This window comes from Eulemur rufifrons, chromosome 8, assembly GCF_041146395.1.
Source record: "Eulemur rufifrons isolate Redbay chromosome 8, OSU_ERuf_1, whole genome shotgun sequence".
Taxonomy (NCBI): domain Eukaryota; kingdom Metazoa; phylum Chordata; class Mammalia; order Primates; family Lemuridae; genus Eulemur; species Eulemur rufifrons.
The window spans coordinates 37,743,177-37,759,202 of NC_090990.1; the positions used below are offsets into that span (position 1 = coordinate 37,743,177).

The following is a 16,026-nucleotide window of genomic DNA, read 5'->3' on the forward strand; positions in this document are numbered from 1 at the left end:
TGCTTACAATCTAAAAATATTAAACAATTCACAATTACTCCAGGGTTTTTATGTAGCACCAAATATAATAGCACATTTACTTCAAAAACAATTGCTTTAAAATTGAGAAAAGACAAATATGCTCCTAATATTACAAATAGCAGATAAAATATATATGGGAAACTACTTAAATTATGATATTTAAATTGTGATAGTGGAAATTATACAGAATATGCACATTTCAAAGAATAATGATTTTAAGAGATGTATTTTATCATTTAAATGAGGAAAAAATTTTGAAAAAAAGCCTAGAAGGAAATAATAACTTAAATGTTACCAAAAGGCATCTCTGGATTATGAGATTATATATTTTGAAACTAGATCAGTAATTCAAAAGACTCAGCCATTGCTATTCCAGAATCACTACAGAGAGTAACTGTGTAGCACCTAAAACAATTATGACTGCTTGACTTCAAAATACTTACAAATCCCTTCTCTCCCACCAAAGGTCCCTGGATTTTTAGCATTTGAAATCTCAGTCCCAAACTAACTAACTAACTAACTAAATAAATAAATGTTGAAGCAACTGGTTTTCAGTTGTTTTGAGTTAGAGTCTAGTCTGGGAATAGACATGAAACAAAAGCCTTTACTCCAGTTTTAACTTTTCCAACTTGTCAATACCCTAGTACAGCTGCTGATGCAACCAACCCTTCACTACTTTTCTCAAACCCCCTATTCTCCCATACACGCTTCATACCCAATTACTATTGTTATCACCTTGTAGGCTGTCTACTTTATATAATCCTTTGCCTTTACTCATTTATTGGAAAAACAAATGCTATTTCAAGATATACCCTTTTTTATCTCATTCATTCCACAAGCTTCTGTATAAATCTGACTTCAACTCCCACTATTAGCTAAAGAAACTACAGCCTATGCCACAAATAAACTCCTAACTACCAAATATAATAACCTGATTTAAACCAGAAAAAAAAAAAAAAAAGCAAACCTTATCCTGCTTATTCTTTCTTTGCAGCCTGGGAAAGTATGATCCTCCCTGAAGCTCTCCTCCACCAACATAGTTTCATAAAACTCTCCTAATTCTCCTCTGATCTTTCGAGCCTCTTCTCTTGGAGTCAATGCCTCCTTCGACCTTTAAATGCTAGTATCTTAAGTATTCCAACACTGGTCTTTCTTTTCTCACTCTATGTGAGATTCAATTACTCTTAGGTAATCAGGTGCACTCACTCAGTATGGGCTCTGAAGTGAAATAATTCTACATTAAATTCTAATTCTGCTACTTAAAGTTATGAGGCCATGATCAAGTTAAATAAAACTTTTCCACAAAAGTGTAGCTAATATCTACCTTGCAGTGTATTATGAGCAATGAAATAAAAACTATACAATAAGAGGAAAAGTGCTTAGTGTCATTTTTGGCACATAGAAACTGTAAGTATTGGCTTCTTTTCTTTCATTCATATGTTAATTCGAAAATGTATGCCTCCAATGCAAATTCAAAGTAAATCCAACTACCTGGAAGTAATGAAGACAATTCAAACTCAACATCTAAAATCCAGGAATATCAGTGAAGAATTTATAATACTGTAAAATCTTAAGATAGTCACCACATCTGTCATGTTCACCTCTGCATTTCTGAAGCCTGGCTCATAACAGGTACTCAACAAATATTTGCTAACTTGAATGCATAGTACCTGGGTACTCCATATGAATTTAGTCTTTCTGTCTGGAATGTACTGAACTAGCCCTTCCACCCAGAGGCTCCAAAGGGAACTACAATCTAGCCCTGAAATCTTAATTAAAAGACTAGGTATTCTGACACTCTCATCTAATTTTTCCCATATCTTTTCTGGGTTTGATCCTGTTGCAGCTATCCCCATAGTAGGGAATTAGCTTTGAGTAGTGGCCCTTAGCAAATGTATCAGCATGTAGCAAACTTTGAATTCAATCCCATATAACGCTGAAATCAACAGTCAGCACTCCAAAGTACACTGATGATATGCAACACCCTTAGGCATGACCACTTCCATGTATTTCTGGTCTAGAGTTTACTTCTGATCAGTAAACTGTTTTTTGGTATATGTATCAGAGGTAAGACCTGGACCAGAATACTGAAGTTTAATTAGCTAAGAGCTTCCTTTCAAATGTACTGGGCAATACCATCTTAACATTTGCTAACAAAATCCATTTTTACTTATAACCCTCTATCCCCAAGAAATTTAATTAAAGAGCAAAGCCTCTCTGAAAGACAGAAAAACAAACTCCAGGAAAAGAATGTCACTAAACTAACACTAACCTTTAGAAATTAGTTATTTTAACATCTAGTGAGTGGAAATATTTTCATTGTTCTGACATCTGCCCTTGCAAAACCCTAATGTTGGTAAAAAACCAATTCTTAGCTTTAAAAAAAAACAAAAAAAATTTCATATGAATCTCTGATTCTTACTTGTTTGTTCAGGATACCTTTGCCATCTGTGTCGGCTAAATCCCAAATCTGAAATTTAGGGAGGAAAAAAATATCAATCTACATTTTAAAAGAAAATCATCGTAATGATAAATTAAACCTCCGTAATTTACAACCCCATACTCTCTGGTAATCAGATATAAGAATCATAGAATTAAGAGTAGAAAGAAACCTTAAAGATTATTTAGTGCAACCTTTCACAAAGATACTAAGGCCCACTGAGAGTAAGTGATTTGGCTCAAGAACATTCAAGTATCAGGGAATGAACTAAAACTCAGGTTTTAACTTCCAGTCAAATGTTTTTTTCACTAACCCAGGTTCTAACTCTGAGTCCAATGCTCTTTCTACCAGAAAATACTACCTTATTTTAGATCCCTATTAAGATGATATTCTTTCCTATGGACAAATTGAGATGGTTAATGTTTATTTGTGAATAATTAAAACTAATAGTGATTATTTTTCAGGATTTTGAATATATATCAGTATCATGTATAAGGATCTGACAGGAGAGGGGCTTTCCACCTCTTTGTGCTCCTTCCAAAGCTTCTCATTCCCCACTCTATTCACCACACATTAAACACAGAAACAGTTACAATAGAGGAAGTAGGGATACAGCCAAATCTGAGTGGGTGGCAAGATTCCCAGTCTGCACTGTTGCTCCCCATCAAATGTAGTATTACTTCTTCATTTCATCCTACTAAAAAGGAACTTATTTCTAAAAATCTGAAAAACACCTTACTTTTCAAGAGGGTAAATCACCACACCACAAATTCCTTCTATCCCATTTTTGTAACTGCTTCTATGCCTCAGTTCTAAGTTTCTTAGTGGTATATTTCTGAATTTGTACCCAATTCATCTACAGTACTATATATTCACTACAATCTCATTATAATGAACAAATACTACCTTTCCAAGTATCAAGTCTGGAAGCCCTGATTTTTTCAGAAAAGCGGCAGCTTCAGAAGCCAACACTCTTCCAGTGTTGCCTGTATCAACCTGAAAAGATAGAAACCATAAGTAGATAACAAAACACAAAGGCAAAATTATCATCATTTACCTGCTTTTCATCCCTGTGATTTGGGAACCAGTTTTTTCAAGAAAGGAACAGGAATCCTCAAACTAATATGAGCCAAGGAATATGTGGAGAGCCATATGAGTAGAGTACCACCTAGACAACACTGCAATGTAAAAAGTGTTTTTTCTTATGCCTACTATACAAATGAGAAAACTTAAGCTCAGAGAAGTAAATGCAAATTAGTGGAGTTGTAACATCAACATGTATCTTCTGACTCCCATCTTCTACAGTTTTCATTTAAATTCCAATAAACTTAAATGGCAAAAGGAGGAAAAGGGCAGCATTTCCTAGAGAGGTCGTTTGGACAAATGGGATTCGCTTCTTGTGTTATCTGCCTCTTCAAACATCTTTAAATCATCACCTTTTGCTTTTATACCTACTCTTAGAAAAGGGAGCACTTTTTTAAAATAGTCAAACCAATTATCAGCTCTAAAACCAGCAGTGATTCCATAATAAACATTAAGAAACATTTAAAAAACTATTAAGGTCCTAAAACACATTAGGGGAAACACATTCACTTAAGTGACTGGGGGCTTTCCTTTAAGACAGAATGAGGTCATAGAACAGGAAAAAAATAAAAATAAAAATAAAAATAAAAGACTCTCATTTTTATAAAGATTTCCTAAAGTTCTATTTGTAAAAATAAAAAGTGAATTTTAAAAAGTTATGGGAAAGGTAATATGATACTAGGATATTTATGAGATAGCTGTTTTTCCAGTTTAGTTAAAAGATTAAGTTTACTGTAAACATACAGTACAAAGCATTCCAGACAGTCCAATCCCAGCAAAGCAGCAAAAGAGAAACTCTTTCTTTCAAGTACTAGAATGCGGGATAAATCAGGCACTCAGCAAAAAATTAAGAATTGCCTAATCCTTCAAATTTAGGGTAAGAAGGAAGTACAGAAAGGGTTGGGAAATCTGCCTCTAGAATTCTCCAGAACTCCTTTTCTTTGCCCACTCTGTGACCAGGGTAGAAAAGGAATATCTACACCCAGCATGACCTAAATATAGAAGTATTCAGGGAAAACATCAATCAAGATCTTATGAAATATTTATGTATTATATCCCAATAAATAATTTTACTATCTTCCATTCTTTTGGTTACCATAATAAACTAAACACAGCCATTTAGTCTTTGTTATCTACAGGCAGTTTCTGTTATACTCTGATAAAGGCCTTGCCATAAGCTACAGGCTAGAAGCTGTTTCTTCAACAAGGAAAGTCTCAGAACATCATGAAAAGGATTATACTTTACAGTATATGATATATACTATTCCACATATTCTGAATTATTATTAAAAAATGGACTTTTGGGTAAGGACATCTGAGCTGACATCACTTAGAATACTTTCACACTGTACTGGTAGACTTAAGTCAGGATTTCCAGGACTGTTTCTCAATCCGGAAGCAGACGTACTTCATGAAAGCAGACTTCTTACCCAAGATTCAGCTGAACAAGAATTAATTACACAGGACTGAATGAAATGCTAAGGAAAATTTAATCATGGATATTTACTTAGAATACTGTTGGTATTATTTTTAATGTTCGATTTCCTAAATGGATATGTGAAGAAGCCCTTTCTTTTTCTTCTTAGGCTCTCTCAACCCTCAATTTATAAGAATGGGCTCTGCTTTTGTAAACTGAATGAAATAGTTTACTTGTATCTGATTCTCACTGACCCTTCAGAATTCAAAGTAAATACTTTCATTGAATGTCTTTACTCTTTCTGGCAATACAATTAATACATAGGTTCAATAACAATTTGTTCTTTTTTAATCACGACAAACCAATTGTGTAAAACAAGGCCATATTTAAGAATGATTCCCTTTTATTCAGACAGAATAAGGATCAACTTTCTGTGATACCAACATCTACAAAGCCCTCCCAAAAAACTGGCCTGCTGCATGTTGTAAGGTCCCGGCCTCACAGGTAGCAAACAAGATCCCTTTCCAGCAGGCTAGGAACCTTAGCAAAACTGGGAAACCTCAAAATGAGATAAATTCACTCAAATTTATATGTACTGAAGGTGAAATATGATGGAGAGAATTTCTAAGGTTTGGATCCTAGCCTCAAGATGGATGAATAAATAACAAAGGCTTTCAAAAATACAATCTGAGATTTTTAAAAATTTCAGGCTGAAATTAATTCTCCAGCATTAGAAGTTGCTAAATAGTATATACCTCTAGATTGGCAAGTAAAAACCAAGAGAGCCTATAATGGTTAATTAATACTTGCTACAACTATGTAGATCTGCAGTCCCCAACCCCTGGACTGAGGATGGCACCCATCGTGGCCTATGTCAGGAACCAGGCTGCACAGCAGGAGGTGAGTGGAGGTGGAGTGAGCGAAGCTTCATCTGTATTTACAGCTGTTTCCCATCACGCTTGTATCACCTTCACCTCCTGACACATCAACAGCGGCATTAGATTCTCATAGGAGCGCAAATCCTACTGTAAACTTTGTATGTGAGGGCTCTAGATTGCCCTCTCCTTGTGAGAATCTAATGCCTGATGGTCTGAGGTAGAGGTGAGGCGGTGATGCTAGCGCTGGGGAGCAGCTGCAACTACAGATTATCATTAGCAGAGAGGTTTGACTGCACAATAAATGTAATGTGCCTGAATCATCCCGAAACCATCACCACCTGCCTCCATTGGTGGAAACATTGTCTTCCGTGAAACTGGTCCCTGGTGCCAAAAAGGTTGGGGACCACTGATGTAGATAGCCAAACCAGCCTTTTCTGTGATCATGATCACTAGGTAAGGAAGACTGTTAGGAAAAATGACCCAATACTTGGAAATGGGCAAATAAGATTGTCTATACCCTCCACAGATTATCTGATCTATGGTATGCACCCTTGATTGACTTTCTACTGACTATACTACTTTATACTCTGTAGGGGTAGAGGTTAAATTATAGAAAACTGATAGTAATACAAATGATTCTTATCCAATGCAAATTGGATTTTGTCTGATGAAGAATATAAATCTCCATAACTCATATTCTCATTTTACATCTTACTGGTTCTCCCAGTAATTAATGAGTTGAATAAAACCCTTGACACATGCTCATTTTACATTTGTATGAGAGTCATGGTTTTCACTTTGTGAAAATCATAGTTTAATAAGTCTTAAAAACAACATAAGCCCGGCGTGGTGGCTCACACCTGTAATCCTGGCACTCTGGGAGGCCAAGGCAGGAGGATCACTTGAGGTCAGGAGTTCGAGACCAGCCTCAGCAAAAGCAAGACCCTGTCTCTACTAAAAATAGAAAGAAATCAACCAGACAACTAAAAATGGAAAAAATTAGCCAGGCGTGGTGGGACATGCCTGTAGTCCCAGCTACTTGGGAGGCTAAGACAGGAGGATTGCTTGAACCCAGGGGTTTGAGGTTGCTGTGAGCTAGGCTGATGCCATAGCACTCTAGTATGGGCAACAGACGGAGACTCTGTCTCAAAAATAAATAAATAAATAAAAGCCACTTCTATCTGTATTATAAATTAATTTGGATATTTATATCTGAATAAATATATTTAATGTTGTATGGCTTTTTAACATAAATATTTGAAACAAGTAAGTGTTCAGACTTAGTTATCTTTCCTTCACTTTTCTGGGAACTCGTCAAAAAGCATTAAGTACTCAAAGTAGGAGGCTAAAGCACAAGAAGTTGAAAACCAGGTGTCAAAATTCATCCAGCTAGCTGGCAATCTACATGCATACAATCAAAAATTGACAGCCTATGTTATGTTCAATCTAGGAAAACAATGAAATTAAAATCTTACCTGTCTATAGTATTTTTCATATACAGGATTCCCACTTGATAACTAAAATAAATAAATAAACAGAAATTATATGCTATTCAATAACTTATATCAACAGATATTTGAGAAACAAAGATGAATAAGATACCCTTGATTTCAAGAAGTTTGGTTTTGTTTCTTCTTGGGAGAGGGCCAAGAGACGGAATAAAGAAAGACAGGCACATGGGTTACTAAGAACCAAGTAGACAAGAAATATAACAAGAATCTTAAATTTATTTTTTACATCAGAACTCTTTTCCTTATCCAATTTTATCCCCAAACCCAACATATAACAAATTTGGGGTGAAATGCTTTAGTTAAAGCCACTTGAGAGGTCCAAAGCCCCAAGCACTCATCCTCTACCCAAGTACCCAAGGTACCTATGAATACAGTTCAAAAACCACTTCAATAAAATAATCAGAGGAATATGCAAACTGATATAGAAAAAGATGACAGTGATGTCATCAGATCTGAATTGCTTACAGGCAGGCAGTGCCATTAAATTCACACAACAGTTCAAAGGGTTCCTTGGTCAGCTGATAAACAAACTTAGTATCTCATCTAAAAGGCAGCTTAGGAGCATCAATGTTTAAAGGCTCAGGTTTGCCTACATATGAATGTGTAAAAGTGTTCTGGAACCAGGACTGGAGTACAGGAAGGCTTCATCGGGGTGACACAGAGCAGGAACTTGAGGTATGGAGATGATGGGGAGAGGGTGATTCTACACAGAGATAACAGCATGCACAAAGGCACACAATCAAAAGAAAGCACAGTTATGTCTGAAAAGTACAGCCAGGAGCTCTGAATGGTAAAAGGGATGGGAAATAAGATTGTGAAATTTTATAGAAGACAACTTATTAAGTGCCTCATCTGATAGGGTAGAAGTAAAGAAAATGAGGATAGAAAAGGGGACAGATTCAAAAGTTATTGACTTGGTATTAGATCTTGGTATTATAATAATTTACCTGGAGAGATAAAGAAGAGGCAGAATATAGAGGCAAGTTATGAAATAAATTTAATAGTCCAGTTGAGGATCGAAGGCAATGGCAGAAAAGAAGGGTATGGTTTGAAGAAAAGTTTATTCTTTTTTTTTTTTTTTTTTTTTTTTTTTGAGAAAGAGTCTCGCTCTGTTGCCCAGGCTAGAGTGAGTGCCGTGGCGTCAGCCTAGCTCACAGCAACCTCAAACTCCTGGGCTTAAGTGATCCTACTGCCTCAGCCTCCCCAGTAGCTGGGACTACAGGCATGCGCCACCATGCCCGGCTAATTTTTTGTATATATATATTTTAGTTGTCCATATAATTTCTTTCTATTTTTAGTAGAGACGGGGCTCGCTCTTGCTCAGGCTGGTCTCGAACTCCTGACCTCGAGTGATCCTCCCGCCTCGGGCTCCCAGAGTGCTAGGATTACAGGCGGGAGCCACCGTGCCTAGCCTGTCAGAGCTTTTAAAAGGCAGAGTCAAGACTTAAACTTACACCTGTCCCACTCCAAGCTCTATGCTGCTTCCCATATGTCCTGGTTTGCCCAGGACAGTCTTGATTTACAATCTGTTGTCCCAGTATCCCACTCAGTTTACCATTTGTCTCAAATTTCTCATTTTTAAAAATGAACTACTGTTAATCATTACACTAAAATACATTAAAATAAACCGGGATGAGTTTAGTACACCTCTATCGTATATAACTAGTTTCTGGCGAAGGTATCACCTAATAGTGTGTGCTTTAACCACTTGAACAAATGATGAAATCTGAAAGAGAACTAGTGATAATTCCATCTTTCTTGTCCTGATTGTTCACAGATACAACACAACTAACACCTTCTTTTCAAGGACAGCATGCAGAAAACTCACTAGAAATATCCTTACAAGCAACCATAGGCAGCTAATTCCTAATGTCTTGAGAAATATTAGGGGAAATATTTGACACCGGTGCTCCTGCTGGCTATTTGATATGCCAGCCAATACAGTGATATGTACAGTAACCCGTAAGATACACCAGGCCACGAGCTAGTTAGGGCAATGGGAAATTACGGGTTAGGTACAAATGAAGTACATGCAAGGAGTCAACAGTCTGAAAACTTCTGGGTGGTTTTGTCATTTACTCTATGATATAAATCTACAACTGTTTGTTTATTTTGTTGTTAGGTAATCATTTTTATTATTTCATTAGCCTTTTCAGGAACAATGAACTAAAAAGAAGAAACTGTATTTAAAAAGAACTACACACTAAATTTTCATTTCTCCAGAAGATAGATGGACAGATAATTTGCATTAAAACCTTTGAGGTTATTACTACTTATCATGGGAGCTCTAGTGACATCACTGTTAATGAGTTAGCTGCAACTATCAAAATTTATAAATGTTTTCATATATCCACAATTTTTAAGGATAAAGCTGATTCGATGAAGATTAAACACACACAAAAAAATTCAGAGTTCAATCAGTAGCGGGAACAGAGAGTGGACCCCAGACACCCCTGAGCGGCCCCTCCACTGTGACCATCACACATCGGGAGCAGCCAGTCAACATCACCTCAACGATGAACAGCGAGGCCCAGCAGCAGCCCCCTCCTCAGAGCTGCTGACATCAACCGCAGCACCATAGGCAGCAGTGCAGGGAGCAGTGGCCCGGGTAGCCTCACATCGGCAGGCTGACAGTGGAGACAAGAAGGTCACTGCAATGAAGGCTTTGGAAACAGTAGAATGGTTCAATGTAAGAAACACATATGGTTTCATCAACAAGAATGACATCAAGGAAGAAGTATGTGTATACCAGACTGCCATAAAGAATAACCCCAGGAAGTACCTTCGCAGTGTAGGAGATGGAGAGACTGTGGAGTTTGACGTTGTTGAAGGAGAAAAGGGTGTGTGGAAGCAGCAAATATTACAGGCCCTGGTTCAAGGCAGTTCAAGGCAGTCAATAGGCAGCCATGTTGCAGGGGTCCACCATGCAATTACCAGAATAGTGAGAGTGGCGAAAAGAACGAGGGATCAAGGGATTGGAGAGTGCTCCTGAAGGCCAGGCCCAACAACCCCGGCCCTAGTGCAGGCAAAGGTTCCCTTCTCCTACATGCAGAGACCCTATGAGCATTGACCACAGTATTCCAACCCTCCTGTGTGCAGGGAGAAGTGATGGAGGCTGCTGACAACCAGGGTGCAGGAGAACAAGGTAGACCAGTAAGACAGAATATGTAGGGGGTGGTTATGGACCAAGATTCTGCAGGGGCCCTCCTCACCAAAGACAGTCCAGAGAGGATGGCAATGAAGAAGATAAAGAGAATCAAGGAGATGAGACCCAAGGTAAGCAGCCACCTCAACGCCGGTACCACCACAACTTCAATTACCAACGCAGACGCCCAGAAAACCCTGAACCACAAGAGGCAAAGAGACAAAAGCAACCGATCCACCAGCTGAGAATTCATATGCTCCGGAGGCTGAGCAGGGCAGAGATGAGCAAATGCCAGCTTACCATCTCTACCATCATAGGTTTAGTCATCCAACAAGAAGAAATGAACATGAAATTCCAGCAATAAGAAATGAACAAAAGATTGGAGCTGAAGACCTTAAGTGCTTGCTTTTGTTGTTAACCAGATAACTAAAACTATTTGTATTATCTATGCAGCATGGGGTTTTTATTATTTTTACCTAAAGATGTCTTTTTTGGTAATAACAAACATGTTTTTTTTTAAAAAGCCTGGTTTTTCTCAATACGCCTTTAAAGGTTTTTAAATTGTTTCATATCTGGTCAAGTTGAGATTTTTAAAAAATTCATTTTTAATGTGCAACAAAAGTTTACAATTTGTTTTCTTTAAAAACAAAATCAACAAACTGCATGTACCTGTTAATAAAGGTCTTAAATAATTTTTAAAAATACTTCAACATAACAATGTGTGTACTCTCCTTGGGGCCTGTCATCAGATTTTAGTAGTACTTTCAAAAAAATACTACCTTGTAAATTCCACCTAATGTCTCAGTAAAAAATCTTTTTGAAAACAGGTCCTCTAAAAATTGGTAGCATATTGCTCAAAATCAGTTGGAAACCTTTAACGAAGATTAAAGTTCAATGACTAAAGCTCAAAAAAAACTTCAGCTTTTGAAGCTTTTAGCAAATAACAAATAGGTTATTAAGTATAAAATGTCCAATTTCCTTAAGTATTAAGTTTGACAGTTAATATCTCTGACATTTTATTTTGACATTTCTTGTTTCTTTTTTTATTGTGAAAGTACATCCTCATTCTTTCAAATGCACGTTTTGGCTTGTGACTATCTTTGCAATATTTTTTTAGAGGAATTTTTGTGAAACCATGGGTAAGTAAAACATTTGTGGGGTTTTTTTTGTTTTTTTTTTAATATGAGTTCCATCATGGAACCAATACAGCACAGACAGCTCAAAATATCAATGAAGTGTTTGGGAAGGATGTAGCTAATGAATGCACAGTACATCGATAGTTTGAGAAGTTCCTTTCTGGTGATTTTAATCTTGAAGATGAACCATGTGGGTGACTTGAGGCCAAAGTGGATAACGATGAGCTGAAAGCTGTAGTGGAAGCAAATCCATCTCAACCTATGCATGAATAAGCAGCAAGATTTGACATTACTATTCCAACAATATTGGACCATCTGAAACAAATGAGCAAGGTAAAGAAGCTGGATAGATGAGTTCTGCATGAATTAAAATAAGTGTCAAAAGAGAAATCGTCTCAAAGCTTGCCTTTCTTTGCTGTCACGACATAAAGATGAAACCAAATATTCACCAAAACAAGCTAACAGTGTCTGTTTGGTGGTCCAGCGCTGGTATTATCTACTATAGCTTCATGAAACCTGGTCAATCCATTAAAGTGGATGTCTACTACAACCAGTTGGACAACATTACGAGGATGCTTAGAATTAAGCAGCCAAGATTGGTCAACAGAGACAAGCCAATACTCTTGCAAGATAACACTGTCACACAAACACCACTGCTCAAACTATACAAGCTGGACTTGGAAACTGTCATCCACTGTATTCACCAGACCTCATACCAACTGACTACCACTTCTTCCAGGCTTTGGACCACTTCTTGCAAGGAAAAACATTCAATTCTCAACAAGCTGTGGAAAACACTTCTTTGCTGCTGTTTAAAACAAGCTACCTTGCAGTTTCACGTGCAGCAGGGAAAAAGAAAAAAAAAGAAATGGAAAATTTTTTTTAAAAAGAAAAAGTAGGCCGGGAGTGGTGGCTCACACCTGTAATCCTAGCACTCTGGGAGGCCAAGGTAGGTGGATTGTTTGAGCTCAGGAGTTCAAGACCAGCCTGAGCAAGAGCGAGACCCTGTCTCTACTAAAAATAGAAAGAAATCATGTGGACAGCTAAAAATATATATAGAAAAATTAGCCGGGCATGGTGGCGCATGCCTGTAGTCCCAGCTACTTGGGAGACTGAGGCAGAAGGATTGCTTGAGCCCAGGAGTTTGAGGTTGCTGTGAGCTAGGCTGATGCCACAGCACTCTAGCCTGGGCAACAGAGCAAGACTCTGTCTCAAAAAAAAAAACAAGCTACCATTAAGATGTTAAGATGGCAAAATTGTGTTGATAGTTTAGGCACGCACTTTGATTAATTATACTGCTTCTTGAGATATAATAAACTACACTATTGATTTGAAATCAGACATTTCAGATTTAATGACATAATAATATAAACAAAGTTTGCCAGAACACTGAAATGTATCCTTTAAAGGCAAAGGGAATAATATTCATGGAGTGTCAGGCAGCTGGGAGCGGGGAGGAGGGGATGGGTAAATCCACACCTAAGGGATGCGGTGCACACTGGGGGATGGGCGTGCTTCTCAGGCGACGCAAATGCAATTAGTGTAACCGAAGCCTTTGTACCCCTGTAATACTCTGAAATAAAAAACAAAAATAAAAGTTCTAGAAAATAAATAAGAAATACAGTTTTTTAAAAAAAAGCAAAGGGAGAACTGAAAAATTAAATGATGAGAGCTCAAATAGTACACAAGATTTAATTTTAAAATTTTAAAATTATACTTTAAAATAAATTGTAGGAGTTTCATCAAGAGTCTTAACTGGATAAATTTTTATTCCGTACTGGAAAGTAATAAAATTACAGAAGGCCTACAGTTTTGTAGCATTTAAATTTGGTGAGACATGTAAAATAATCATAGAGACAAGATTATTTGACTAGGTTTACCAAAGAGAGTACTTTTAATAGATCCAAAAAGATACTGCCTGTAAAAATACTGGAAATGATATATATATATATATATAATTTTCAATAAGAAATAAATTAGAATTAAGAATATTCTCCAGGCTGGGCACAGTGGCTCACGTCTGTAATCCCAGCACTTTGGAAGGCCAATGCGGGACGATCACTTGAGGCCAGGAGTTTGAGACCAGCCTGGGAAAAATAGTGAGACCCAATCTCTACAAAAAATTTAAAAATTAGCTGAGCATGGTAACACATGCCTGTAGTTCCAGCTATTCGTGAGGCTGAGGCAGGAGGATCACTTCAGCCCAGGCTTAATTTAAGGTTGCAGTGAGCTCTGATCATGTCACTGTGCTTCAGCCTGGATGACAGAGCATGACCCCATGTCTTAAAAAAAAAAATAATCTCCATTTAGCAAAATTTTTCCTATGCTAACTGGGTATAGCAGCACATGTACAGAGTACATTAGCAATTAAAAATGTAACTAGTTAAAATGAAGAGTCAACTGTAGGAGTTAATAACCACAAAGCATAAAATACAACTCTGAAAAATACTGCAATTTTTTTTTTTTTTTTTTTTTTGAGACAGGGCCTACCTCTGTTGCCCAGGCTAGAATGCAGTGATACGGTCATGGCTCACTGCAACCTTCAACTCCTGCTTCCCGAGTAGATAGGACTACATGCACACGATATCATACCAAGTTAGTTTTTTATTTTTTTAAGTTTTTGTAGAGACATAGAGTCTCACTATGTGGCCCAAGCTGACCTCAAGCTCCTGGCCTCAAGGAATCCTCCCACTTCAGCCCCCCAAAGCACTGGGATTACAAGCACGATGTGCCACAGTCAGGCTGCAGACAATTTTATAAAAAAATTAAAACTAGTAAAAGCATATTGGAAAATAATTACATTGTTCAGAAAAGTATCACAATATTAGAGACAGATTTGACTAAGAAACTGATAAAAATGTGGTTATTACTAAAAATAATTATTCTGCTTGTGTTTGTAAATATTCAGTTAAAGTCATGTAGGCCAGGCACAGTGGCTCCTGCCTGTAATTCAAGCACTTTGGGAGGCTGAGGCAGAAGGATCGCTTGAGCCCAGGAGTTTGATGTTGCAGTGAGCGATGATGACAGCACTGTACCTTAGCCTGGGCAACAAAGCAAGACCCTGCTCAAAAAAGAAATAAAGTCTATGTAAAGACTTTTTTATTTTGTTATAATGTGCAATGAAATGTTTTAGAAAATTTTATTTTTGAAAAAAAGACTATGAATGGAACTATTTTATTGATTTGCCAATGCAATAAAAACCATTTCAATGATCAAAAAAATTCCAAAAAATGTTTAGAATTTTAAATATTTGTAGTACCCCCTTTCATTCTCAACAATATCCCAGTTTGAATAAAAAACTACAGTCTTCCACTTATTTACAGACAAGGGTATTAATATAAATTCTTTGCTGGAGAAAGCAAGTGAAGTATGTTCCCTCAGTAATGAAGAGTTAATTTTAGTTAGATTTTTTAGTACCCAGGGAAAGACCCTCATACATAGTAGGAAATCCTGAGCTGCAAACTGTACCTTATTGTCACATTACAGATTCACTGGTTACTACATAATCCCATATGAGAAGGGTTTAGTTCACTAAAGTGTTCTGATTACTATACTAATGTGATACAGCTAAGTGAGAATGGAAAAAGCTATCCAAATTGCCAAGTCTCTGATCAAGGAAGATGACTAAAGAGTGTTTTTGGCGTGCCTCAGTGAAACAGACTTTTGTTATTGTCGTCAGACACTAAATATGATCACTTTTTAAACTAAAAAAAAAAAAATCACACATAATAAATGCATAAAGAAAAAAATTGAAAGATATAGCTTAAATGGTAATAGTGATTATCTCTGGATAATGGGATCATAAATGACTTTTATATTCTTTGTATTACTCTGTATTCTCTAAAAATTTTTTTTTCACTTGTCACTCACTTGAAGCCCATGAAAACTTTTTTATTATAAGCATGTCCTACTTACATAAATAGAATGAAACAATAAAGTCATTTTCAATTTAGGGAAAAATACAAAAATCTAAAATTTGATCAGTATACAAAATTGCATATGAATTTTTAACAACTACATTAATTTCTAAAGGAAAACTTTAACTCCAGTTGTTAAAATAAAAATTTGACCTTTTAAAATTGTTATTATAACTTAAAAGTGATTACTTATCCATTGGCAATATCATAAACTCTTAGTTGTCACAAAGTTAAATATTCATAAATATCAGAATTCCTTCTAAAGAGTCAATTGCTATTTATTAGTGGTATGAAAAATATAAACTGCTTGTAAATAAGAGATGTTAGAAGGTCAATATAGGTTTGTAAAAACAAAACGCAGGTTTTGCTATCAAATAGACCTAGATTCAAAGCCCATTCCATTACTACACAGGTATAGGATCTTGAATCTTATTTACCTCTTTGAAAATCCTGTCTCCTTATCTGTAAAATGGTAATA

At 36.6% G+C, this 16,026-nt stretch overlaps 1 protein-coding gene across 3 annotated transcripts in view; it reads right to left on the reverse strand.

Moving 5' to 3' along the window:
- Positions 1 to 16,026, reverse strand: part of EPS15 (epidermal growth factor receptor pathway substrate 15) — a 143,138-nt gene that overhangs the window by 98,249 nt on the left and 28,863 nt on the right. For all 3 annotated transcript variants that reach the window (XM_069479954.1, XM_069479953.1, XM_069479952.1), the window contains exons 2-4: positions 7,315 to 7,356; positions 3,368 to 3,457; positions 2,444 to 2,491 (exon numbers count right to left, since the gene is read on the reverse strand). In XM_069479954.1, the coding sequence (XP_069336055.1) occupies positions 2,444 to 2,491; positions 3,368 to 3,457; positions 7,315 to 7,356 (180 nt within the window). The remainder of the gene's footprint in view (positions 1 to 2,443; positions 2,492 to 3,367; positions 3,458 to 7,314; positions 7,357 to 16,026) is intronic.